General features: G+C 37.7%; 4 protein-coding genes across 8 annotated transcripts in view; 3 read left to right on the forward strand and 1 right to left on the reverse strand.

Moving 5' to 3' along the window:
* tie1 (tyrosine kinase with immunoglobulin-like and EGF-like domains 1) lies at positions 1–12599 on the forward strand. 2 transcript variants are annotated; one of them, XM_079459986.1, is made up of 23 exons: positions 1–258; positions 1161–1454; positions 1699–1809; positions 2300–2455; positions 2555–2686; positions 3118–3258; positions 3564–3692; positions 3770–3915; positions 4747–4891; positions 4973–5131; positions 5250–5387; positions 5475–5759; positions 5876–6166; positions 6330–6520; positions 7209–7398; positions 7490–7600; positions 7675–7865; positions 7991–8104; positions 8716–8786; positions 9539–9579; positions 9695–9791; positions 10237–10336; positions 10513–12599. In XM_079459986.1, exons 1-23 carry the CDS (start codon positions 216–218, stop codon positions 10582–10584), a joined length of 3348 nt encoding a protein of 1115 aa, XP_079316112.1. In that variant the 5' UTR covers positions 1–215; the 3' UTR covers positions 10585–12599. The 2 variants fall into 2 exon arrangements, with proteins under 2 accessions (XP_079316112.1, XP_079316111.1); XM_079459985.1 differs by having other exon boundaries at positions 35–258; positions 7188–7398.
* Positions 12401–18160, forward strand: mpl (MPL proto-oncogene, thrombopoietin receptor). Of its 2 annotated transcripts, XM_079459991.1 has the most exons (13): positions 12445–12599; positions 13005–13125; positions 13454–13632; positions 13713–13864; positions 13964–14099; positions 14357–14465; positions 14567–14730; positions 15278–15420; positions 15756–15915; positions 16020–16101; positions 16469–16556; positions 16665–16757; positions 16952–18160. In XM_079459991.1, exons 1-13 carry the CDS (start codon positions 12527–12529, stop codon positions 16982–16984), a joined length of 1533 nt encoding a protein of 510 aa, XP_079316117.1. In that variant the 5' UTR covers positions 12445–12526; the 3' UTR covers positions 16985–18160. The 2 variants fall into 2 exon arrangements, with proteins under 2 accessions (XP_079316116.1, XP_079316117.1); XM_079459990.1 differs by having other exon boundaries at positions 12401–12599; positions 16665–18160.
* Positions 18024–24752, reverse strand: orc1 (origin recognition complex, subunit 1). 3 transcript variants are annotated; one of them, XM_079459987.1, is made up of 18 exons: positions 24177–24752; positions 23865–23992; positions 23612–23784; positions 23155–23530; positions 22883–23069; positions 22577–22681; positions 22268–22330; positions 21936–22037; positions 20825–21062; positions 20603–20709; positions 20368–20469; positions 20116–20287; positions 19917–20024; positions 19608–19757; positions 19413–19532; positions 18990–19159; positions 18799–18886; positions 18024–18694 (listed from the first exon to the last, which is right to left on the reverse strand). In XM_079459987.1, exons 1-18 carry the CDS (start codon positions 24272–24274, stop codon positions 18500–18502), a joined length of 2682 nt encoding a protein of 893 aa, XP_079316113.1. In that variant the 5' UTR covers positions 24275–24752; the 3' UTR covers positions 18024–18499. The 3 variants fall into 3 exon arrangements, with proteins under 3 accessions (XP_079316113.1, XP_079316115.1, XP_079316114.1); XM_079459989.1 differs by lacking the exon at positions 22577–22681 and having other exon boundaries at positions 24177–24699; XM_079459988.1 differs by lacking the exon at positions 22577–22681 and having other exon boundaries at positions 22268–22333; positions 24177–24699.
* Positions 24717–25562, forward strand: part of prpf38a (pre-mRNA processing factor 38A) — a 4364-nt gene continuing 3518 nt past the window's right edge. Inside the window, exons 1-3 of the mRNA XM_079459994.1 lie at positions 24717–24957; positions 25146–25305; positions 25388–25509. Coding sequence (XP_079316120.1) covers positions 24828–24957; positions 25146–25305; positions 25388–25509 — 412 coding nt within the window. The 5' untranslated portion in view covers positions 24717–24827. The remainder of the gene's footprint in view (positions 24958–25145; positions 25306–25387; positions 25510–25562) is intronic.

A 25562-nucleotide genomic window follows, 5' to 3' on the forward strand; every position in this document is an offset into this window, starting at 1 on the left:
GAGCGTAGAGTAAGCAGGAGTTTTTCAGAGTGTCAAAAGCACTGATTTACACAAGCGCGCGTTTGCACATGGATGTTCACAGTGATTGGAGAAATGCACAATAACGCGCGGCGTCGGCCGCTGATCCGGAGATCCTACTGTTATGTATAAACCACTGACGAACTATTTGGATTATTTCTAAGGGATTATCTGAGATTTAACGGAATATTAAAGTCATGCTTCTTTTAATCTGCCTTTTGTGTTTCGTCTGCATCTCTGGTAAGTAATGCAAATTGAATCATACTTCATCTGAATGATAAAACGATAACCACATGGATGTTTTGTCCCTTTAGAAAAGTTACCGTAGTTTAGCCACAATAATCACTTTTTCACTTCTGTTCAAAGTGATTTTACATTGTCTTACTATAAAAGAAAAAAAAACCTTGCTAACTCATGTTTAAGCATTCATTAATCTTTGGTAATACAAGTCAAATGGTAATCAACCTGACAAAAACTTATTTTATTGGTAGTGATCGTTTCCTAAATATTAGCTTCTACAGTTATTCTAAATGAATTGTTAAATTAATTTATAAAAACTACAATACAGTTTGTAGCTTACTGTGTATTTTCCATTGTTCCTTATCTTTGTAAAACCTTACGAAAGGAAACATTATAAATGAAAATAATAATAACAAAAACGATAAGCTTTTAAAAAATATTATTTATTATTTTTATTTATTAAAAAATTATTATTTATTACAAGCTTTGCATATGAGTTGTGTCAGGGTTTAGGTAAATATTTACATAGTTTAAAGCAATATTTAAATATTAAGGTCTCCATCTTATACTGATTTGTTCTTTTTCATTATATCACACATGGATTTATATTCAGTATGGAAGGCATGCCTTGGGATCCTCTTTGCTTCCTGTTTTATTGTTCTTGTGATGAGGAGGGCATAAAGTGGCAGAAAGCCAGGGGAAAATGTGTAGAAGCTGAAATGTCGGCCTATATTATACTGACTCTGTTGTTGTTTTGAAAATAATTTCTTAAAAATGAGCCACATCCTGTACAGCACACACAGACAGTGATGATGTCACACTGTTTTCTCCCAATTAATGAAGCCATTTTAATGTTGTTGAGAAGTTGTAAATAAATATTTATGGAATGTTTCCTCTCTCAGATGCTGTCATGGATCTCACCATGACTTCTAATGGGGCCACACATGCTCATGATTTCCGGCTCTCCTGTATATCTGGAGAGCGTGACACAGATGACATTCATCTAAACATCAAGAGGGACAACAACATTGTCCGTCTTGTAGATCCACCTCATTTTACTGTGCATAGGCCACAGGCTAAAGAAGTAGTGGCCTTTGGATTTACAGACTTTGGCCACAGTGGGATTTTCTTCTGCCACTCAAAAAGAGGCTCTGACCAGCTTGCCACTATCACACTCATAAACAACTACAGTAAAGGTATGACCACCACAGGAAATTAAACGTTTGGCAAAGCCAGTTTTGTTATGTTTTGCACTAGAACTATTTAAATCTGTGTGTACACTCCAATGAAGGTTCTTCACGATGCCATGCAATTGGATATTCTATGGCATCGCTGTTAAGCACCTTTTTTAAGAGTGTTTTCATCATATATAATCAATAAAGTACAGATTGAAGTAAATTGGTATTGTACTGGTGTAATTGGTGTAATTTTTATTACAAGGTCATTTTAGACCGGTAAGGATGTCTCAGACTGCCAGTATCGGAGAAACAGTACATCTAACCATGGACGTCCTTGGGACGGACAGACGAGACATTGTATGGAAATTCAATGGTAAATGCCAACTGTTACAATTCTATAAAAATTATTTCATTTTATTTCTATTGAGTCATTTTTATGTCCATAGGATGAACAGGTTGTTAAGCAAACTATTGAGAAAGACCACATTTTGCCAATGACATGCACACAAAGTATGATAAGTTCAAGATACTGTCATAAAGATTTGACTGTTCAACAAATAAGTAAACATATGAAAAGTTTGCTTCCAAAATTTTCCAAAGAATTGAAAAAAAATAATGTTTTTGTTGTGTTGTATTGTGTTAGTTAGCTGTAGTTTTTTTCAGTTATTATGGCTTCATTCAAAACCAATCAACAGCAATTCGATTGATATTAACTGGAATGCACAGTGAAAAACTGAGTTATCTCCTTTTGGAACCAAACTCTTCATACATACTGTATATTTCGAAAATAAAAACACCTATAAAAAGTAATTCTTCAGGTTTGGCAAGGGATTTACAAGCAAGTATATTCTGATTTGTTTTAGGGAACTACAACTACATGACACCAATAGCTGATGTTCAAAACCACACATTAGTTCTGGACCTAGAGAAAGTGGATGAAAGCCACGCGGGGATCTATAGTGCCAGCTATGTGGGGGAAAGTCCTATATACAGTGCCTGGATGCGTCTTATTATTCGTGGTAACATAATTAGTAACATTACCATTTCAATATATGCATGTAATACATTTTTGCTCCCATAGTTTACAGTATTTCCAATAAATGCTCTCATTTCTCCAGAATGCTCAAGTAACAAATGGGGTTCAGACTGTGATAAAGATTGTCCTGAGTGCTTGAATGGGGGTGTGTGCCATGACAAAGATGGAGACTGTGTTTGTCCTCCAGGCTTCATGGGAGTGCGCTGTGAGACAGGTGAGATATGAGTTCTTAAAGTTGGCTGTCACATCTGCATAATCTTTGATAAACCTTAGTTGAAAATGTTAACTGTAAAACTTTTTTGATATTTTCATGCTCACATATTTGTGGATGCCATAAACCATTTATTTGTTTGCAAATAAACTTCCAGCATCTCCCCTGGGCAAGAATGTTAGAATCGGCCTAATTTGTTTAGTTTGCATAAACTGAAAAATCAATGTGAATATCAGAGCTTTTGATTAATTACGCAACTTTCAAAAGCAAAATTTCCTCCTGACTTTTCAAAAAACGTCTGTGTGCATATACAGTACATATACACATAAACAGTACATACTATACAGTAAATTGCGTAAGAGATGCATTTGTAACAACTATTGCTATGTGCAATTTTTTTACGCATAACATTCTTTCTCATTTTGGTCTTGCAGCCTGTCGTGAAGGAATGTTTGGTCGAAACTGCCAGGAATCCTGTGGACCAAAAAATAATTGCCAGGGTTTGAGTTTCTGTCTAACCGATCCTTACGGCTGTTCGTGTGCCAGCGGCTGGCATGGAGACCGCTGTCATAAACGTGAGTTTAACATAAGATCATTTCAAACAATAAATATTTAACGTGTCCACCATACAGAGTATCATTTGAAACTTCCAGAAAGGATTCAGTTCTGAAATTAAAGTTTGAACAGGTGCTGCTGGGATCTGCCAGTAACAATTCGACAACCATCAATCTTACCAACACAAACATCTCCCACTGCTCTATCCATCTGTTCTCATGTCTTTGTAGAGTTATCAAAACATCCATCTGACATCCATCCAATGCCTGTTTTTGTGTTTAATTGTGAAGACTTAAACCTGTCAATGCTCTACTTATGTTCACAGCCTGTCCTGAAGGAATGTACGGAGCTGACTGTCTTTTAAGTTGCAACTGCACAAACAAAGGGAAATGCAATCGCTTTAGCGGCTGCCAATGTCCTACAGGCTGGAGAGGACAACAGTGTGAGAAATCAGGTTAGGCTTCAATGTCCATCAACTCTGAAGTCTCTTATTTGTGTCTCCACCTCACTAGCACTGTTGTCTTTTTTCAGATCGTGCACCAGAGATTTTGGACATGGTCAGTAACCTGGAGGGAAACCTGAACTCCAGCCATATAATTACATGTTCTGCCACAGGCCACCCTCTGCCCAGCCACATGAGCATCGAACTACGCAAGCTGGAATGCACTGTGCTTAAGGTGAAACAGAGATTCCTAAGAAGTTTAAGAAGTGTAAAGCAGTTTTGCAAAATTTAGCAAAAATGCAATTCTTGTTGAGGTTAAGAACTTACTAGATTTATGCATTTGTCAGATGCTTTTATTCAAAGCACTGTACAGCGAACATTTATATTTTTTAATATTTTTGATACATGCGTTTTCAAAGCAGTTTTACAACAAATACCGCCTCACAATTACAAATCATCATATTTGTAAGGATTCTTCTTTTAACCATTTGCTCAAGCATGATGCAACCATATGCTGATATATGGACAGTTTCAGAAGAAACAACACAAGCAAATGTTATGTGGCCCGAACTCGACTTCCGGTAAACCTCCGAAAACATCTATAAGTTTTGAGAAGTTTTAATTTAATTTAATACAATTAATAAACATTCAATTAGTAGTATACGTAGATGAATAGTAATTTAAATTAAATATTAAATAAGTTCTAATGTACTCGGAAGGCACTAAATTTAATTCTAAAATTGAAATTAACTGTAAAAGTAATTTCTTTACTAGTAAAGGAATGTGGAAATTTCAAGAAACTGTCAGGAGTTTTTCAGGACATCGTCTGCAATACCTACAATCCTGTGCCAAATACTGTAGCAGGCCTTAAGGGTCACATTTGAAAACAACAAATAGTTTAAACCAACTCTAAATGATTTGTTGGTCTGGTTTGCTGGTTTTGGCACTTGACTATTCAGACTGAGAGACCAGCAGGCTTATCTATTTGTCTGTAATTGTCAGCTATTTTTCATGAAGGTTCCATTTGTTTTTCTGTTTTAATTGTCTTTGTTTCACTGATTGCCAGGCATCTCACACTACTCAAGACTCAAGAAAAAGCACTGCTCAGTTTGAGATCACACGCCTGTCTGCAGAGCATAATGGCGTGTGGGAATGTCGGGTCTCCACAAATGGAGGACAGGACTCTCGCAAGTTTACCTTAACTGTTAGAGGTGAGGAAATATTTTATTTCAAAGTTGTCTCATTCTAACAAAAACTTCCCAAATCTAAAGACCCTAAACTTTATTAACTAGAGCCACCGTATCCAACCACTGCTCCTAAACTGTTGGCAAAGAGCAGCAAACAGCTGATTGTAAAGCCGATGGACACTTACACTGGTGATGGTCCCATTATTTCTACGAATCTGCTTTATAAGCCAATGGATACAGGAGATTCTTGGTCTTCTATTATAGGTGAGGGATGCAAACTTTGGCTAAATTAATTCTGTTTTCAGGAATGCTTAAGAAAATATTTAGGTTGAGTGGTCAAGACATGTTGTGAATGATCAGCTTTTTTAATTCTTTGTTAAAGTGTACAGCAGCGATTCCATCACAATGATGAACCTGAAGCCCTCAACCAAATACCACGTGCGTGTACAACTCAGTCGACCCGGGGATGGAGGAAAAGGTTTGTTGGGTCCAGAGGCAATCATGGAGACCGACTGTCCAGGTAAGAGTCAATCAACTAGAAAAGCAAACAGCGAATGCTGTTATATAAATACATAAAATAAAAGTGACCCGTGTTCTGTGTCACCAGAGCCCACTGCCAGGCCTGAGATTGATTCCAGCTCAGTGGAAGGGCGTAACGCCACCATCAGGTGGTCTGTGATTGGCAGGTCTCGTGATGCCACTGGCTTTTTAGTTCAACTCTTTGGACCACACGGAGAGAAATTGTTGGAGGAAACGACCTTGCTAAACGTGCTCTCCACAAAGCTCTACAACCTGGAGTACCGCAGAGACTACCAAGTGGTCGTCCAGCTGGTAAACTGTGGAAGCCATGGACCGCCTTCAAGGCCCCATCACATCCACATCTATAAGCAGGGTAACAGAAATCTGTCACCTAGCTCTCACAATGAGACATTAATGACATTGAAAATGACACTCTAGGAAAATTCTAGTCAGAATGTGGTGGATTAAATACTTTTTGATTTTTTCCAGGCCCTTCTTCTCCACGTAACGTTCATGCAGATCCTTTGTCTGTTAGTGCAGTCCGGCTTCGCTGGCAGCCCCCTGAGGACCCCAATGGTGGCATTGTCAAATACAGCATTGAATATCAGCCAGTGGGCCAGAGCACCTTGCACCCTTGGGTGGACACAGATGATGGCAACAAAACCACAATGGATGTATCATCCCTCAATGGAAGCACCTCGTACCAGTTTAGGGTGAGAGCTTTCTCCAAAGTGCCAGGGGAGTGGAGCACATTTGTTAAAGCCAGGACACAAGAAAACGGTAAGTTCAAAATTAACAATTCTGCTTTAGGCACAAGAAAATATCACATTAGTGTTTCGATAGGGTATTCCATTAAATGTAATTGGATATACGTTTTTTCTGTATAATTTAATAGTATAAGCAAGTAACTCTCCTAAATGTGGTTTGATTTTAAATCGCTCAGGATATTCCAACTTTATTCCAACCACTCAACAAGTTGGGAGGCCAATGGCCGAAGAGCATCAGCTTCTGTGGGCTGTGGTTGGGTCTGTGGCTGTAACCTGTGTTACCATCCTTCTGGCTCTCCTAGCTCTCTTCTACATCCGAAAATCTGTTCTTAAACGAAAACGGACATTTACCTATCAGTCCGGATCGGTGAGTGGATGCTTTGTCAAATGATTTTAGCACAAGCAGTTGAAAACCAGAAAGTAAGAACGTTTTTATTCTTTTTTATTATTTGAAATAACCACAAGTCTTTTAAAACAGAACAGTTGATTTAAAATTGTCTTATACAATGCAAAGACATTCCTACATTGGATTGGATTCAATTTATTGTCATTACACACATACAAGTACAGTGCAACAAAATGTATTAATATTACATATTTAAGTGTGACCAAAGCCTCCAAACATTTTTAGGAGCCACTTTTGCATATTTAATAATATACAGCCAAAGAAAAATTTAAGAGACAGAATCAAACCTCAACCAAACCAAAGTCATTCAACAGCGATGTAAAAAGACTGACACCATGACAAGACACATGAAAACTGTCATATAAAACATAAAAAACAAATGTATAATTTTTCTTAAATACATGTACAAATATTACTGTTCTATTGCTTGAAATGAATAAGAACGGATTTTTTGCAGTATTTGAGGTCTATTTAAAGATTAAAAAGGTTATTTTTAACCTGTTTCTATATCCTGCAAATAAATGCAAACAGAAATAAAATATTTTTATTTTAAATATTGTTAGTATATTCAAGAAAAAAATAAACATCTCAAACTTTGTAATAAAAGTCAATATATACACAATTTTAGGGAGAGGAAACTATCTTACAGTTCAACTCGGGAACTCTCACACTGACCCGACGTCCGAAGCCATCGCCTGAGCCCCTCACCTATCCCATACTGGGGTGGGAGGACATTAAGTTTGAGGATGTGATTGGAGAAGGAAACTTTGGTCAGGTTATCAAGGCCATGGTCAAAAAAGATGGAATTAAAATGAGTGCTGCCATTAAGATGCTGAAGGGTAATAAAATATAATATTATACATAATATTGTTATCTAGGGTTTGTTTTAACATTTGTTTTATTTTGTGCGTTTGTGTTGTCCACCTACAGAGTTTGCCTCAGAGAATGACCATAGGGACTTTGCAGGTGAATTAGAGGTCCTGTGTAAACTAGGACAACATCCCAATATCATTAATCTTATTGGAGCTTGTGAGAACAGAGGTGAGTACGCCACCTATTGGCAATGCAGATTATTAAATTAGCTTCAGATATGTGATAGCTTCGCTTTTCCACAGGTTACCTTTACATCGCCATAGAGTTTGCACCTTTCGGAAATCTTTTGGACTTTTTAAGAAAGAGTCGTGTCCTAGAGACCGATCCTGCCTTTGCAAAGGAACATGGAACTGCCTCCACACTCACCTCGCAGCAGCTATTGCAATTTGCTGCTGATGTTGCAACTGGAATGCATTATCTTAGTGACAAACAGGTATATCAAGATGCTCAGAATAAACGAATGCATATTTGCAAACAGATAACAGATTATAGAAATATAGAAACATTATTTGCATCAATTCTAACAGTTTTCCGGTTATATTGCTTGTGTGTCACCAGTTTATCCACAGAGATTTGGCAGCCAGAAATGTTCTTGTGGGAGACAATCTCATTGCAAAAATAGCTGATTTTGGACTGTCTCGTGGTGAGGAAGTTTATGTCAAAAAGACCATGGTGAGGACAATATCTCTGAGTTGTAGATTTTGAATGATGTAATAATATAATACTGAGCAAAACTGCACCACAAAGACAAAATGTTTCAATGTTCAAAATAACTTGAGAGTTACTTGTGTGGTTGTGCAATTTTTTATTTAGCTGTTTTTGAATCTGAGTCAAACCTGGCAAACCCATCTGTTAAAGGACAGATTGTGAATGATAACTGTAAAGATGACTTTAACCATGACTATATGAGAGTCCATATAAATAGATGATAAAAATACAGTAGAAGCTCGAGAACTTGGCTGTCAATGTTTAATCAATCATTAGCTGTAAAAATAATTGTGCACCTTCCCTTTACGTTTTTATTCAGATTATTTTTACTACTAATAATAAAACAATATTAAGGCGTAGAAGATTTCAGTGTCAAACAAGTGTGACTAAGATGCTAAATGAATTCTTAATTCAGTAATTTACATTTAGTCATTTAGCAGACGCTTTTATCCAAAGCAACTTACAAAGAGTTTGGGGAGCAATAAGTGAAATGTCATAAAAGAGCAATATTAATTCTATTCTAATATCAATAGAATATTCATTCTTTAAATAAGTTGTACGTTGTTTTCTCTCAGGGAAGGCTGCCTGTGCGGTGGATGGCCATCGAATCCCTAAACTACAGTGTCTACACCACAAAAAGCGATGTGTAAGTGTAGTCTGTGCATTTGTACTGTTTTATGGTTGTCAGTATGCTGTTAAACATAGAGAGACTGAATATGCTCAGTACGTAATATACTGTACCTTAGAAGGGTGAAAATTCTGAACAGGATTTTAGTGTGAAACTATTACAAATTTTTATTTTTATAAAGTTTTCCAAATAAATTAAGTGCAATGGTACCAGGTTTCTTCAATGCAAAACAAGTCAAATGTCCATCATTTGACTTCATTTATAATGAGCAACTGATAAAAAAAAGAAGGAAGGAACTGATAATTTAAACCAGGAAGCTCAAAATTTGAGTTTCACGAGACCACAATGCCTCTGTCAAAATGGACTATTTTTACTAGTGTAACAGTGGAAATTCTGAAAAGTTAAAATAACATGACATGACAAACAATATGTTTTTTTATTTAACATGTTTTGTCTTTACTTTCCCTCAGAGTTTGATACTTTAGTCATGCAGGCGACTTGCATCTTGCATATTTACAGTCATTTAACAATTCTAGCAAATCCCCCAATAACCCCAAAATCAAAACCAATCTGGGCTGGGAGGAGAGGTCCATTTTGCAACTTTTAGTCTTACACAGTGTCAACACCGGAAGCAACGCGAAAATCCCATTAGAACAAGCCATGTGTCGTGTCGCGTCCGGTGAAGACACAGTGTTAAATAAAAACTTCTGCAAAGTTTAAAACTCCTGTAAAATGTTTATGTAACATATATATCTATCTTGGGCATTTAGGTGGTCTTTTGGAGTTCTCCTGTGGGAAATTGTAAGTTTAGGTAAGTTTGTTTGTATTGGTTGTCAGCACTTCTTGTTTATTGAACACTTTGTACACATTGTAGAGTGTATCTGTTTAGGAGATGCTGTGCTAATGGTATAAATGTGCTCTAACAGGTGGGACGCCGTATTGTGGGATGACCTGTGCCGAGCTCTATGAGAAACTGCCTCAGGGCTACAGAATGGAGCAGCCCAAGAACTGTGATGATGAAGTGTAAGCACACATCTTCACGTTTTCCTGCAACTGTTGAGTCTACATTGCTTGTTGTTGTAAGGGAGACTTGGTCTAATGGTCAAACATTTAACTCAAGTAAATATTTCTCATGATAAGTTTATTTTTGGAAGTCAGCCCCTGTATGGGCATTTACAGAAAATGGCAATAGTGAACTATGACAACGTTCCCCAACCTTTGTTATATAATTAATGATTGTATTAATATATATGTGTGTGTGTGTGTGTGTGTTTTATTTGTGGTAATAAAATACAGAAATTCCCTAAATTTAGAACCAAACATACAGAACCAAAAAATCCCAAGGTTTGTGACTTTTGACACAAACCTTGAGATAAAGCCTGTGTGACAGCTTTCCTGTGTGACAACTAGCCCTGGACCATCATATCAAGCAAGTAATTGTAATCGTTTGCATACTTTTATTATTCAGGTATGAACTGATGAGGCAGTGCTGGCGAGACAGACCCTATGAGCGACCACCATTTTCACAAATTTCTATCCAGCTTAATAGAATGCAGGAGGCTAGAAAGGTAAGTAAAATATATTTTAAATTTAAAAAAAGAATCGTGATGTGGTGCGAATGCACAGCTCACCACTATGATTCTGGGTCACTGTCTGTGGGTTTTAGTGAACACCTAGCAATCATTTATCATAAAATAAACCTCTGGGAAAAGACCAACGTGTATTATTCTTTTTTTGAATGCAGACCTATGTCAACATGGCTCTCTTTGAGAACTTCACTTACGCTGGAATAGATGCTACAGCTGAAGAGCCCTGACTACCAGCCCCCCCAGACCCAAGAAGGGTTCACAGACCACGGGAGGCTCATCGCAGCAGGGATTCACGCTACTGCCACTCTCCTGTGGTCAGGTTCCATTGTTCAAAGAGACACTCCAACAAGATCACATGGCTATAGAGAACGGACTGTGAAAGCACAGTCTTAGGGCCTTTGATTCTCTTTTACTAACTTCTGTTTGGATATCTCAGGACTAGATGCGTTTATCTTGGATTAATCAAGAGAATATGGAACCTACAACATGAGGGTCTGTGGGGATCTGGACCGTGTATTAGACTATTTTCCATCTGTGTGTTGGAAGAATCCATTTGTGAGGTTGTTGACATGGATATTAAATGCAGTTCCTGGACAATGACACTTGTATCATTCAATGTAGCACTTGAGAAACAAATCAATATATATAATGATGTACCGTGTTTTGCCCTGAAACTCATCTTTCTACCTTAAAGGGATAGTTTAAAAAATGAACATTCAAAACCAGACAATGGAAGTCAATGCTGTCCAATGTTGTTTGGTAATGGTAACCAACAATCTTCACAAGTCTTCTTTTGTGTTCTGTAGAAGAAAGTAAGTCATGCAAGTTTGAAATGATGAAAGTACTTTTATTTTTGGGTGAACTGTCCCTTTAAGTAAATTTTGTGCATACTGTTAATGTTCTGTTTATCAGTGAAAAGCCACTAAAACTGAGGTAGTGATGTGTATGACGTATGCACGAGATGCTGTAGCCATAGTCTAATCATTTAAAAAATGTTAGACAATATGTTTACTTTGATAAATAAATCATCTGATGACGGGTCTCATCACAGAGGCCACCACAAACCCTATAATGTAGAACAGAAAGTACAAGCTCTCTCGCTCTCAGTAGTAGAGTTGAGGTCAGGCCTCTTCCCTGCTGCAGCTTGCTGATCTGTCAAAGGTATTTCCTCCTGTTTTGCCACAGGAACTGTCAGTCAGTTTCCTCCAACTCTCACACTTTAATGAAAACAGAAGAAATGGTATCCTGAGACAAGTCTTGCCTTTAACTCTGGTATGTGTTATTTTAGCATTGGTTACTGTGTTGAATGGAATCTTTCAATGCTTGTTGTTTTAGAATTTTTATTAAGGTTTAAGACACCGTGAATCCTCTTGTCTGAACCCCACCAATCCGCCCTTGACATACCTGTTAAAGGCATAGTTCACACAATTGGAAAATCATGTCATCATTTACAGCCATGATGTTAAACATCTGTTTTTGGAACACAAAAGAAGATATTTTCAGAAATGATTTTTTTCCATACAATGGAAGTCAATGGGGGCCAGTGTTGTTTGGTCACCATGCACTGTTCTTCAAATATATTTTCTTGTGTTCTGCAGAAACAAAATGTAAGTCACACAGGTTTGGAACTACTTGAGTTAATGAAGTTTACTTAAATCATTTTTTTATTGGGGTAAACTATCCCTTTAAAGATGGGAAAAAAGACACCTAAAGACAAATACATTATTGTTTAGGTTATTTTGATAAAATATGTTTGAATTATTTGAGGGATGATGTTCATTTCTACATGTACTAATACTGCCTAACACGAATTATCAATAAACAAAAATAAATGTACAAATTCATCTTAATTATAAATAATTTATAGGCCTACAATACATCATTCAATAGTGTACATTGTTCAATGTTCGTGACTCTTTTTAAAGCCTTATTGACTTACAGTTTTATTCAGTTAGCAGTATAAGCACAATGTGAGCTTGTGCGTGTGAAGGAGTCACTTAGTCCGGGTGCCTGGCTCAGTCACCAATGCAACCACTTCCTTTTGCATTGGGCCCCACAAATGACCACCTTCAAACCTCCCCGCCCCATCCTAAAACTTAACATACTTAACACAAAGATATTTACACACACTTTAAAAAAAGTGATGTCTATGGAGCACCTGTGTACATAATGGAGCCAAAGCTCACCTGGTGGATACTGTCTTGTCTGATCAGTCAGGTGCATTTAGACCTCTCAGTGAAAGGTATGGCTGATGGGTTGATCATATTACATTATATTATATTATATTTTCATTGACTGTTCCATTTGTGTTAGCTTTTACAAATGTGCCTTTTAAATCGTTCTTTTGATGTAGTTTTAGTTTATGTGAAAGTTATCTATTCCTGATATTAAAACAGCTGCGAAATATACAGTCAGTTAAAATTGATCAATATGACCGAATAGTAAATAATGTATTATGAATTCAGGATTAGATATGATACACTGAAAATACATATATTTGGTTGTAATTTTCATATTGGACTTCGTTTTGTTGTATTTTTTCATTTTTACTTTGCTTTTAAATATGAAAACCCTTTCATCCGCACATTTCCAGATGTTTGCTTTTTATTTGCTTTGTAGCTCAATGTAAGGCTTTCCTCCTTTCCAGAAATGTCACTCCTGGATTCAGATAATAACCCAAAATGTTTTACCTGGGATTTAGAAAGCTTCACTTGCTTTTGGGAATCAACAGTGGGAAAATCATTTTATTTTCTCTACAAATTTGAAGGGTAAGCCTGTTTTATGTTTCTGTTTTGCAACAAACAATAGAATTTACACTCTTGAAAAAGTTTTAAATTTAAATTGTAAAAAGGTACCACCTTGAATATTTGAATAGGTGAATATTTCACACCATTTTGAATAGTTTCAGAAATATTTTTGTACACTGTTTACAGGGGCTTCCACTTTTCTAAGTAATTCCTTTTGGTAGACGACATTATCTAACACGACAATGCCAGACACTTCTAAAAGGAGACTGAAGCATCACAGTCATACTAGCTAAAAGTCTAAATATTCCTATGGTGGTCTGCTAAAAACATACATGTTTGTCTTAAACAGCTCTGAAGAAGAAATAAGGTGTGATGTGAAACAACAGCTTTTAAAGAACAAAGAGGTCCTAAATGTTTGCGACTTCCCACCTAGCGATGTGTATCTGCTCATCGTGACACAGATAAGAGTTATAGATATTGACAACAACTTAACCGTCTACAACCGCAATGTCAGTGTGGAAAACCAGCGTGAGTGTGTTTAAATGAGCACTAATAAGCAACAGTCCTCGTATCAAAATAAAATCTATATGTTTATATCTTCCACAAAGTTCTTTTGTATCCTCCCTCGAATATAACGCTCCGCCCTACTGGAGATGTTGGGCAGATGTTAGTTGAATGGAAGCCACCAAAACAATTGTGGGAAAAGGCAGAGTATGAAATTCGTTACCATTCTAAAACTAAAGAGAAAAGCAAAGAACTAGTAAGTCTGAAACATATACCCATTTAAATACTCCTGTTTATACAGTGTAAGCATTATACAAGTGGCCTATTAAAAATAGCGTCTGTTCGCTCCTCATAGGTGTCAGGACATTCTCATAAGCTCACCTCTTTGGTTCCAGGAGAAAACTGCACATTGCAAATGAGAGTCAGGACTATAAAAGGGTTTTGGAGTGATTGGTCAAGTTATGTAACTGCTATGGTTGTACAATCTTCAGGTAAGAGATGAGGAGAGTATTTGTGGTTTACAATGGCTCGAAAAAGATTTTACAACTTGAAAACAGACATAAGGCAAATATTGCAAAAAATGTGCTTCATAGTAGGGCTTCATTACCTTGGGTAAAATGTTCTTCACAGGGTTAATATCGACAAATTTTAAAATGACCCTTAAGTACAATATGAAAAGTTAATGTTCTGTTATATAATACTTATTCAATAATACATCCTATCACCCGAACTCCGGCTACTTTTCTAGATGACATAAAATTGTGGTGCCACACTGCTGATCTGAACCAATTATTATGCGAATGGAGCACAGAAATATACGAGGGCAGATACAACCTACATTACAGACAAACAAACAGGTACAGTATTGTGTTTTGTTGTTTTTTTATGTTGTGTGCAACACATTCTGTTACAGCTACACGTTATTTACTTTATTTGTCTGTTTTGTCTTGCGTTTCAGAAGTTCGTGGGGCAGTTGGAAGGTGTGTTCAGAAGAGCACAACACTTTCAGTCAGTGTGTGCTGTATGGTGAGGAGTCCACTGTCTATCAGATTTATCTCAGCGCTGATTTGGAACAATTTGGTCGAAACTTTTACATGAAGACGTTCAGTATGAACAGCACCAGTAAGTGTGAGGAGAAATGAAGAGTTCACTTGCCAAAATAGATAACTCCAAAAACTAAAATCTAAAATCATGTATTTTTATATTGGATCGCAGTTTATCTATCAAACTAGTTGGATTGTTTTGGTTAAATAATAGTAACTCAAAAAATACATCTTACAAACACAATAAAAACATAACATGATTATTAAACATATTCAATTGTTTATTCAAATAACCTCTTAAAATATTGAAAAACAATGTCAGGCAGATTCTGATGTCCAAATATAAATTTAAACTAAAAGAAATGTTATTTAAAAAAAAATTATCTTCAGAATCACGTGCATCGGTTAAACTGCTGCTTTTCAGTTTTGACCAAACAAGTGGTTTTAGCATCATGGTCAGTGCTCCATGAATTTTCAACTGCCACTAAATTCTGTACATTTTATTCACTTAACTTATTTTATATTTAAATATAACATTTAACTATATAAAATACCTAAATACTCATCATGATAGTAACTTTTTCTGATGGACTTTTTATATCAGTTTGTCTTTCTGGTTTTGGCAGTCCAAACAGAGCCTCCAAGAAGACTGTGGGCACAAACTGAAGGAGGAAGGCTTTGTTTTAATTGGGATCCACCCCTAATGAAGATTTCTCAATATCTAATGTACCAGATCCAGTATAAACATCAAGGAGACAATGGGTGGAAGGTGACAGTGAATTAAATATATCATTTTAAATAGCTTTATTCAGACAACGCATTGAAAAGGGCGAATACAAAAACATGTCAGTTATCAGGTATACAGTAGCTGACTTAAAAATGAAATGTCTGTCGTTGCTTAGCAACCTTTATATTGCGACGAATCAATGTGACTGTGGAACACAAAAGCCAGAATTTTAGGGACCGACAGCCTCACCATTCAATTTCATTGCATTCCTCTTTCATGTTCTATGGACAACGTTATGAAACAACTTGGCAGTCACTAAATGAAATGCCAGAGAAATTACTGTATTAAACATACATTCAAACTTATCCCTGTGGTAGATTTTCACAGTCCCAAGATCCAAGACCAGCACATGTTTGGATGTCCAACAGGGAAGTGAATATACCATCCAGGTCAAAGCACGGCCTGATGGATCGATCTATAGCGGATACTGGAGTGACTGGACCGAACCTCTCACTGTCCACTTGCCTTCAGCCAAAGGTTGGAATCCTTTCGATCAAAACCATAAACAAAATGCATGGCACATTACAAGTCTGTAACTTCGGGCAAGTTTGATATATTTAACTATTTCTGTCTCAACACAGAGTGGATCTTCATCATCTGCGTACCGCTGGCTTTACTTATCATTGCTTTTGCAATCATCTCCTTTTTCTCTAGATATTTCAGGTAATTCAGTCCAAAGTCACTCTGTGACAATCTTATGTGTGAGCTATAATATAGAACATATATATAAAAAATTAACGTGACAGTTCTTTCATTATTTACTCATCCTCGTGTCATTTTAAACCTGTACAACTAACTTTCTTCTCCAGAACGCACAGGATATTTTAAGGAATGTTTTTAATCAAACAATGCTGGCCCCCATTGACTTTATTGTATGTACACAAAACCAAAGAGACATTTTTCAAAGTATCATATTTTGGGACCCACAACAGAAACATTCATACACAGGTTTTGAACAACATGAAATGACCGACTTTAGGGTGAACTATTCCTTTAAGTATATAAATAAACCCTGAATTTACTCCATTAGTAAGGTAAAGCAGACTCTGTGGCCATCAGTCCCGAACCTAAACAAGGTGTTGGAGGGGATCCTGACAGATTTCAAGGGACCACACTGGGTAATTGATATCATGTTTGATCACTTAGAATTTGAAAACAGTAAAAATATCAGATTTTGTTATATACACCGTTTTCACATTCACCCATTTATATTCTCTTCAAATCAGGAGCCAACATTCAACATCAAGCAATGTGAAGATGATACTTGTACAGTGGTGGAGATTCTATCAGAGGCTGCGGATAAAGGAAAACCATGCAAGGTATCCACCTGTCTTTCAGTCCCTGAGCAAGCCTTCTTGGTTGGTGAAAAGGAGAGTTTTGTGGAGGACTTGGAGATTGCATGTGATTATGTGCTTTTAAAAAACAACGATACACTCCCATGCTTTAAAGGGAATGACTATGTGTACAGAGATGTTGCCTTTTCTCATTTGTCTGTTGAAAAACTCAACTGCAGCCCCTCTCTAGAATCCACCACCATGATTCTTAACCATTCATATCTCCTTCTGACTGAACAACCGAAGCTTCAAGAACATCGTTCAGCCTGCCGCTATACAAACATGGAAATAACAGCAAGAGCCTGTATAACAAATGGAGAGTGAGGTTGTTTTAACTGGTCTGATGGTAAATGTGTTTTACGAGTATCAAGTCAAAATTATTTTCTGTTACCAGAGTGTGTGGGACCTTATTTATAAAGTGTAAAGGGACTGTATTCACACCGAAATAAAAATTCTTCCATTACTTACTCACCCCACATCATTTCAAATCTCTGGACTTCTGCACAAAAGACGATATTTTGAAGAACATTGCTAAGACAAACATGACAACCCCCCCCCCAATTGATTCCATTATATAGACACAAAAACGTCTCAAAATATCCAAGTTCAACAGAATAAAGTGTCATACAGGTTTTGAATGATATGAGGGTGAAAAAAGCAACTACATTTCAGTTGCACTTCTTTTTACATTACAAGTGTTTGTAGTGGAAATAACTATACACAATGGCTGTGTATTCTTAGCTTTTTATACTGTGCTAGGCTTTAATGGACTAGTTTGATGCACCTATGTATTTTGTTGCCTATGTTGTTATAATTGCTTCCAATGTTTCCTCATCTGTAAGTCGCTTTGGATAAAAGCGTCTGCTAAATGACTAAATGTAAATGTAGTGTAAAATGTTTAATTTTAAACAGCTAAAATGCTTCCAATGTTTCCTCATCTGTAAGTCGCTTTGGATAAAAGTGAGTGTCAATAGTGTACTTAACAAAGAAAGTACGGTGTAGTATAAGTTAACTACATTATAATATGTAATATGTATAAGTTTAGGGGTAGATTCAGGATTAGTACCTAGTTATAGTATTTACTTTTAGTAGTACACAGTATGTACATGGGAAACAAGACTGTAAAATTAAGTGCTACTAAAATGTATATTTATGGGTCATATTTGATTGTACCTTCAGTAATTGTGCTCTCTATATTTTGTTGTAACACTGTGTGATGATAATGACATATAACAAAAAGCTTTATATTTTGAGTAAACAGCTTTATTGTATGAAGACAACACAATACACACGTAAAATAATAAAAATAAATCAATGTTCTGTACATTTAAAGGTATTAAATTATAAATGTGTAATTTTTGCTTGTGTAATAAAAGGTTTTAAAACTGGTTCATGGTCAAGCATTCTGTGAAAATTTTAAATAGAAGTGTGGACTGAGAATCGATCAACATAATCTGAATGGGTACAAACAGTCAGCCATTACAGGCACATTTAAAACGTATTACTTGATGGAACACACACGCACAACTTTAACCATTAAAAGCTATGACTTATTCCGAAAATGCTGGATAAAATCTCAGATTAAAATCATGAAGTCGGGTTCTAGCCATTTACAGAGGTGAAACACCAAATGAGACTTTAAAATCCACTCCCTAAATGTCCAGAAAACTGGACTTACTCCAAACAGGTTTGCAACAAGGCTTTTTCCCAGAGCCATCAAAGTATCTTCAGTCAGCCTTCAGAGCATAAAGCACATCGTCCTGACTAACATTGAGTCGGATACGCAGCAGCAGGTCCAGACGGCTGCCCTCAAGAAGAAGCAAGCGACATGAACCAAGTCTCTGACAGACCGCCAATCCTTCAGACACGCTGGCCGGCTGTAGACCCTCCACACGACACAGAGCCTGGTGCTGAACAAACACCTGTGAAAAATGAAATCACGTAACCAAACATTCAAAACTCCATATTCAACTGATTCAATAGCATTTAGATATTTTGCTCCGTCTGATTTGTTTATCTTAACTACCTGTTGGAACGTGGCCTCTTCCAGACCCAGTCGGCGAAACTCTGCAATAACAGCTCTCAAAAAGAGCTGCTCCTGAAGAGAGGCGCACCTGTAATAACATTGAAACCGAATACAAATTAGATATAATCTTTAAGCAAGTATGTCTGTCTTTTGCAATGTGTACACAATCACATAGACACAGTTGTTTTTACCTAATGGCTGTGATGTAGGAAGAGGAGAACATCTCATCCAAAGTCTCCATCACATGACTCATTCCAACCAATCCACTGCCTTTCTGCTGACCAGCAGAGTGCTCACAAATCTCAGTGGCCCTTCTGCATATATCAAGGCAACGTCGCGCATCACCAGAAAGTGCTGCTACCTAAAAGACCATAAACACCATGAAACTCAGATTCGGGAACTCACTGATCCAAAGAAAAATATTTGCACACTTAATAGAAACATCTGTTTGCCACTAACAAAATACCTCAGAGGCACCTGCTAGCCAGAGAAACTGCTGGGAGGCCCAAAAGGTAAGTAACCCAAACAAGTTTAGTCTTTCTGAAAACCCAAAATCTAAGAAAAAAAGACCTCTTGCTCCAATTGATCTTAAGGAAATGACATGCTTTCACAACCTTTCTTGACACCAGTTGGAGAGCATCTTCTTCAAACGCTTTAACTCTGTTCAGTCTTGATGTGATGATTTGTTGTAATTGTTTGAAGGTATATGGCTGGAAGGACATTCTTGTCAGCCCCTACAAAGTGGACAAGCATTTAATACAGGCTACCCATATCTGCGCATATCACAATACATTCCAGTCATTGCTTACCAATCGACTGGCCACACGATTTATCATGATCCTCTCAGGCAAATCCATAGTGTTTGCGATAGTTAGCACCACCAGGCGAGCATTGCGTCTGGTTGGCCAATCAAACAAGTTATACATCACGTTTTGTTTGCGGGTCCACAAGAGATCAAGCTAAAGGGAAAAAAGCTATATTTAGGATCAGACACTAAATAGGACACAGACAAATATAGCACGGAAGGTAGATATGACCTCCAGCTACAAACTGTTTGTGGGTCGATATATATTTTCAAGGAGTAAATGTGCATATTAAGTTTGTAATCGTGGGCTCACCTCATCGACTAGAAGCACAGTAGTCTCTTTTTTGGGTGCTGGGGCACTGAAACGTTTCTCTAGTAGGGCAGCAGCATGGTCAGGTGTTGCTTTTTGATCAGTCAGTTTCTAAAAACAAGACCAACAAACAAATTCACATTTTTCACAAATTCACAAAGATAAATCAAGTGAGGGGTGAAAAGGGCAACATTATATAGACCTGCAGTATCTGTACATAAGCCTGATGAGGGTCTGTCATTTTCATCCCATTGATTTCAATGAAGCGGAACTGAGGGATCTCGTCTTGTTCTGAGGCCAGGTGAAGGGACCGGATCACCTCATGTACCGTGGCAGTCTTACCGGTACCAGGAACGCCTGAGATATACATACACCTGCAGAAGGAGAAAGACAAAAATGAACTTTGTGACCTTTTGGTACAGAATGTTAAACCAGAATGACCCTCAAGTCTTACCCTCCGGTCCCATCAATGACTTTACTTTCCACGAAGTTATAGATGTCTTGGAACTCTTGTTCTCGACAAGGCAAAGACTCTGGGACTGAAGACACATGTAACCTGTAGCAAACACACCGACATAAGGGAAAAAGGCTAAAAATGTCATAATACTGTCAGCATAATCAAAAACTCATATACAACACAAAAATACCTGCATGAACTTATACTGCGAAACTTGCTGGCCCATGCTTACCGTGCCCGTGCTTCTTCCAGAACGTTCCCTGGTTTCCTGGCTGGCGCACTCCTGCTGGGAATGCTGGGAGTGGCATGACGTGGTGTGCGTGGCGTGGCTGGAGCAGTCTACAGTTAAATAAATAAAAATGCATTTTGAATATTTTGAAGAGGAAAGCTTTTATTAAGGGCACACAACTGATAGCATGAGAGAGAAATGGTAAAAAGGACAAATCAGTGATACCGTTTTGTTAGGCGTTTTACGTGGGGTCCTTGCAGAAGTGCAGGTTTTCTCTGTTGAGCGTGGTGTCCGGGAACCCCTACGCCTCTTCACAACGAGTTCATCTTCACTGTCGATCTTTGCCTCTGCGTCCTCATCGCTGCTGCTCTGAAGGTCAATCTTTGCAGGTAAAAAGCAGTCGTCATCATCTTCGCCATCTTCACCATCTGACTGCAGGTCAACCTTGTTTTTCAACAAATTTCTTAAAAAGACAATAACACAAGACACCAGACCAGGTTTAAGACAGATAACATGACCTGAAGCTCACTGATCCTTCAGATCAATTCAAAAAGATAACTCGCAATGCAGCCCCTAATCACAATAAAAAATGTAGGGTCAATTACCATGATATCATATTAGAGCTGCACGATTCTGGATAAACGGAGAATTGCGATTCTTTTACGATTCTGAATGACAACTTAAAGAAATACATAATTTACCAGATACTCTGAAATATGTCATTATTATTACCTAAATAAAAAAATTGTCATAGTTAACAGTAACTACGGTGAAAATATTAGTGTGGCTCGTTTTTTAGTGGTTATGTTTTTTTATAGTGGTTAAGTTTTACTTCAAATACAAAATATAAACTTCCTAAAAAGTATTAATGCATTAAAGTAACTTGAAAATAAAATATTTCAACAGTAAAACAAATTCATAGGGTGACACTTGCAATTAAAGGTCTTTAGAAGGTTTTATCAATTTGCTTAATCTACAGACTGTTTGGAGAGGTCTTTAAAGAATGATACAACTGATAAACATAACACAGTATTACCACCTGTTAACAGTAAACATTCCTGAAAACATGAAATGTTGGGCAAGCTTGATAGCTAAAGCTCTTATAGCGCTTCTCTATTAGCGAGTTTGTTGCACGGCTGTACTGACTTTGTTTTGGCTTCTTATTTGGTTTGAGATTAATTTGGGGCAGACTGAGAACTTGAAAACGTGCGTGCGAGTAGGCTGCTTTAATTCCAGTACTTTTGTGATCATTTGATCATTAAATGTTCAATAAGCATATATGGCTGTGGTGTTGACTAATACTTTTGTGGCAGATGTTGCTCTAACATGGACTTACAGTTGCTTTCTGATACGTGAGGACACAACCTGGGCAGCCTTCCTCTTGGATCGAGGAGTGGCATCTGTCTGAACGGGAGAATCTTCATGGTCTTCTTCGGCTCTAAAATTTATGCACAAAAAAAATGGGAAAACAAACAAATATGATATCGTAAATAAACTAATTCATGCTAATTGACAATTCCAATATCAGTCCTAAGAAACAGGACATCTTGACAAATAAACTTAAAAAAGAGAAATTGCATCCCCTAGTGGTCAAAATGGAAAAAAGATATTGTAGCTGGAAAAAGTAACAACCCAGAGAATAAGATACTAGAGACCTCCAGTACTTACAGAGCGGTCAAAGTTGGCTCTTTAAGTGCAGTGGAAACTTTCCTCCTGGAAGGAGTTCCTGTCCTGCTTCGACATTAGATGTGACAAATTTCAGTTAGTTGTTGAAGTCAAAGTAACATAAAATACATCAACACAAACAGAAAGTGATCCAGGGGCCACCAGTGACCTGAATTATTTTTTTTTACCGTGACACAACCCACACAACCCGTATCCTGTGTCTGACAATAACAGACAAACATATCCAGACCAATGAGTCTTTATTCCCTGTGCGTCTTTGTGCCCGACACCCAAATAGGAGGGACATCTTACTTTTGATCTCCCATACTCGCTCTCCTAGGGGTCGCTTGCCTCTTCCGGGGAGTTCTGCCTGTGCTAAGTGGTAGTTCCCCAAGAGGCTGCAGCCCGAAAAATGTACTAGGATGGCAGCAAGACTTACATAACCAGACTCTACTTACAGTTTTGTATGAGAATGAGATACAACTGTCTCTAACTAAACTGATTAGAGCAAAGGGCAAAACAGTTGAAGTGTGTATTTACATCAACTTCCATCTGAGAAAGTCACCCATGACTTGTTAAAAATTTCAGTAAATGTACATAATTAGCATAAAGACATACTTGGATTCTTCGTCATTCTCCTGTGCAGCTGGAGAGATAGGCTCCTTGAGTGGAGTCAGTCTGATAGAAATGGAAATGCGGCCCGTAGGAGAAGTATTCAACTTGGACGTCAGTGTTTTCCCCGCTCCTTTGGGTTCATCAAGAATCTCTTCCAGAACATCATCTCGGGTCATGTTTTTACTCGGACCTGCCATATAGTAACAGTAACATTGCTATTCAGATAATGCCAGCAATTTGGTCTGATGCAAATTTGAATAAAGAATGCCACTCACTGCACAAGTCAAGTTTCTTGCGAACATGGGGTCCGGAGGTGGCCCTGCTTCTCCTCCTTGCACTAAGAGCTTTAGCCGCTGAGAGTTTGGAGGCCGAATGGAGAGACTCTGCCTCCGAATTGATTTTTCCGGTGCTCATGCTGCCCCAAGTGACCGCGCCCGATACAGCCCGCTTCATTACTGTGGGGTCCGGGGTAGGAAGAACACGAGCCCGAGGCCCTCGTGATGATGGCGGGGGAGATTTGGGGCTCAGAGGTGGTTGCATTCTATCAGAGCTCAATGCTCGGAAGGTTTTGGTGTCCCATAAGAGTTTGACAAACAGGATGTCTTTGCTTTTGCCCTCTGGGAAAGAAGCTTCAGGGGAGACATACTCAATCTAAAAGAAAATGAATAAATAAAACGTTATTTAACAAAAAACATCTACATCAGACGTTCAGCATGAAAAATTTGTCTGCACCTGTACTGGTGAAAGAATGGTCTCGGCATCCACTTCGTTATCACACGAGTGGTCGAGGTAATAAAATATCTCCTGAGGATGAGGGTCTCTACACAAGAGCTTTCGCTTGGTCTGCGGTATCTCACACATCCGCACATACCACTGGACCACAGCGGTCTTCTTTTTCCCTGAATCTGGACACAAATGTTCAATTAATCAACAAAGACTCACATGCCAATCCATCTAATCTGGATAAAATAAGAGGTACTCCTACCATCATTGTACAGTTTCAGAAGTTGGCCCACAAAAGGATTGTCGTCATCTTCTCCCTCAATAAGAATGTACTGGCCTAAAGACACGGTTGTGTTTTCAGTCCTGCCCTCCACAGAAATGGTCATGGATCTGTGTGGGAAACAATCAAACCCTCACCGTCGAATTACTTATAATTACAATTTTTGGTTACAAGTGGCAAATAAACCTCTGACGTCACAGGTTAACAGGCCAAGAAATGCACAAAGCTTGACGGAGACATTTCAGACTTTTAGATTAAGACACACGTCATCAAAACATGAATTTTTGGACTTACTCGTGGTACAATCTTTTCAATTTTCTGTCTTCGCCAACTGGCGCTCCATGCCATCTGTAAGTTCTTCTCACTCTCAGTCTTGTGATATAGCGGCTCATGGTACAGATCAGACGGAGGAGGTCTGTACAGCAACTAGTTAACGTAACTTACTGACATGAATAACTTAAATGTGCCAAATATTAATAGTTGCACCCACGTTAAGATCTAATAACCACCTAATCACGTCTAATAACACTCAACGAAAGCAGATTATGGTTATGTTAGAGTATTAATAGCTCTATAGTTCACTTTCCGTACAACTTTAAACACACACACACACCAGCAAGTTTTTTTCTAACTCAACTGTTAAATTAGTTTGCAACCTTAGAAATGTCCAATATTAACCGCGCGTACACGCGATACTCAGAAACTAAAACATGTATAAAGTTAAACACATCTTTACAAAAGAGCCAGAAATCACAATCATGCAACGCACGCCAGCATTTCGCGCGAAGATAGCCTTTGACGAGAATTTGATTGGATCGGAAAAAGTAGTCCCCTCCCACTTGACCTTACGGAAGTGATGCGCTTTTCCCCGGAAATAATTCTTCTTGCTTTATTACTTCATGGGGCATTAGCGCTCCGTTCATTCGTTTACGTTTGATTTTAATCATGGCCAATAGAACAGTTAAAGATGCGAACAGTATACACGGAACAAATCCTCAGTATCTTGTCGAGAAGATTATAAGGACACGTATTTATGAATCCAAGTACTGGAAAGAGGAATGTTTTGGACTTACAGGTAGGTGCAATATTTTTACCGTGGTAATCTTACCGATGAACGTTACAGTAATCGTATTATGAGCAGTATTTACAAAATGACCAATTGCAATGACGTAAATAATAAATACGACAAGTTAATGTTTACCTACTGGGTTCATATATATAATGTTGAAGCTAAATTTTGGATTTTCCTTTCGTCATGTGTAGCCGAGCTTGTTGTGGATAAAGCTATGGAACTGAAGTTTGTTGGTGGAGTATTTGGAGGAAACATCAAGCCGACTCCATTCATATGTCTCACCCTGAAAATGCTCCAGATCCAGCCTGAAAAGGACATCATTGTGGAGTTTATCAAGAACGAAGATTTTAAGTTTGTGTTCAGTTTACTCGTGTGCACTTCGCCATTCACACTTTGCATTGGCTTTTTCGTTACTCAACTTTCTTTTTTTTAGGTATGTTCGTTTGCTTGGAGCAATGTACATGCGTCTGACTGGCACTTCAGTGGATTGCTACAAATATTTAGAACCATTATACAATGACTACAGAAAAATCAAGACCCAGAATAGAAATGGAGGTGAGGATTTTCCGTTTAATTCATTATTTCGTGGTATGTTCCTTGCACAAAAA

The sequence above is a fragment of the Barbatula barbatula genome, assembly GCF_947034865.1.
Source record: "Barbatula barbatula genome assembly, chromosome: 7".
NCBI lineage: Eukaryota > Metazoa > Chordata > Actinopteri > Cypriniformes > Nemacheilidae > Barbatula > Barbatula barbatula.

Coding starts and splice junctions, on each gene's coding strand:
- tie1 (XM_079459985.1), top strand. CDS start 216: ATGCTTCTTTTAATCTGCCTTTTGTGTTTCGTCTGCATCTCTG. Junction 5,388..5,474: donor CATGGAGACCGACTGTCCAG/GTAAGAGTCAAT, acceptor CTGTGTCACCAG/AGCCCACTGCCAGGCCTGAG. Junction 9,792..10,236: donor AAGAACTGTGATGATGAAGT/GTAAGCACACAT, acceptor TTTATTATTCAG/GTATGAACTGATGAGGCAGT.
- orc1 (XM_079459987.1), bottom strand. CDS start 24,274: ATGAGCCGCTATATCACAAGACTGAGAGTGAGAAGAACTTACAGATGG. Junction 22,038..22,267: donor GAGCCAACTTTGACCGCTCT/GTAAGTACTGGA, acceptor CATAAATTTTAG/AGCCGAAGAAGACCATGAAG. Junction 19,758..19,916: donor CTGTGCTTCTAGTCGATGAG/GTGAGCCCACGA, acceptor TTTTCCCTTTAG/CTTGATCTCTTGTGGACCCG.
- mpl (XM_079459990.1), top strand. CDS start 12,527: ATGGAGCCAAAGCTCACCTGGTGGATACTGTCTTGTCTGATCAGTCAG. Junction 12,600..13,004: donor TTTAGACCTCTCAGTGAAAG/GTATGGCTGATG, acceptor CCTCCTTTCCAG/AAATGTCACTCCTGGATTCA. Junction 14,466..14,566: donor CATTACAGACAAACAAACAG/GTACAGTATTGT, acceptor CTTGCGTTTCAG/AAGTTCGTGGGGCAGTTGGA.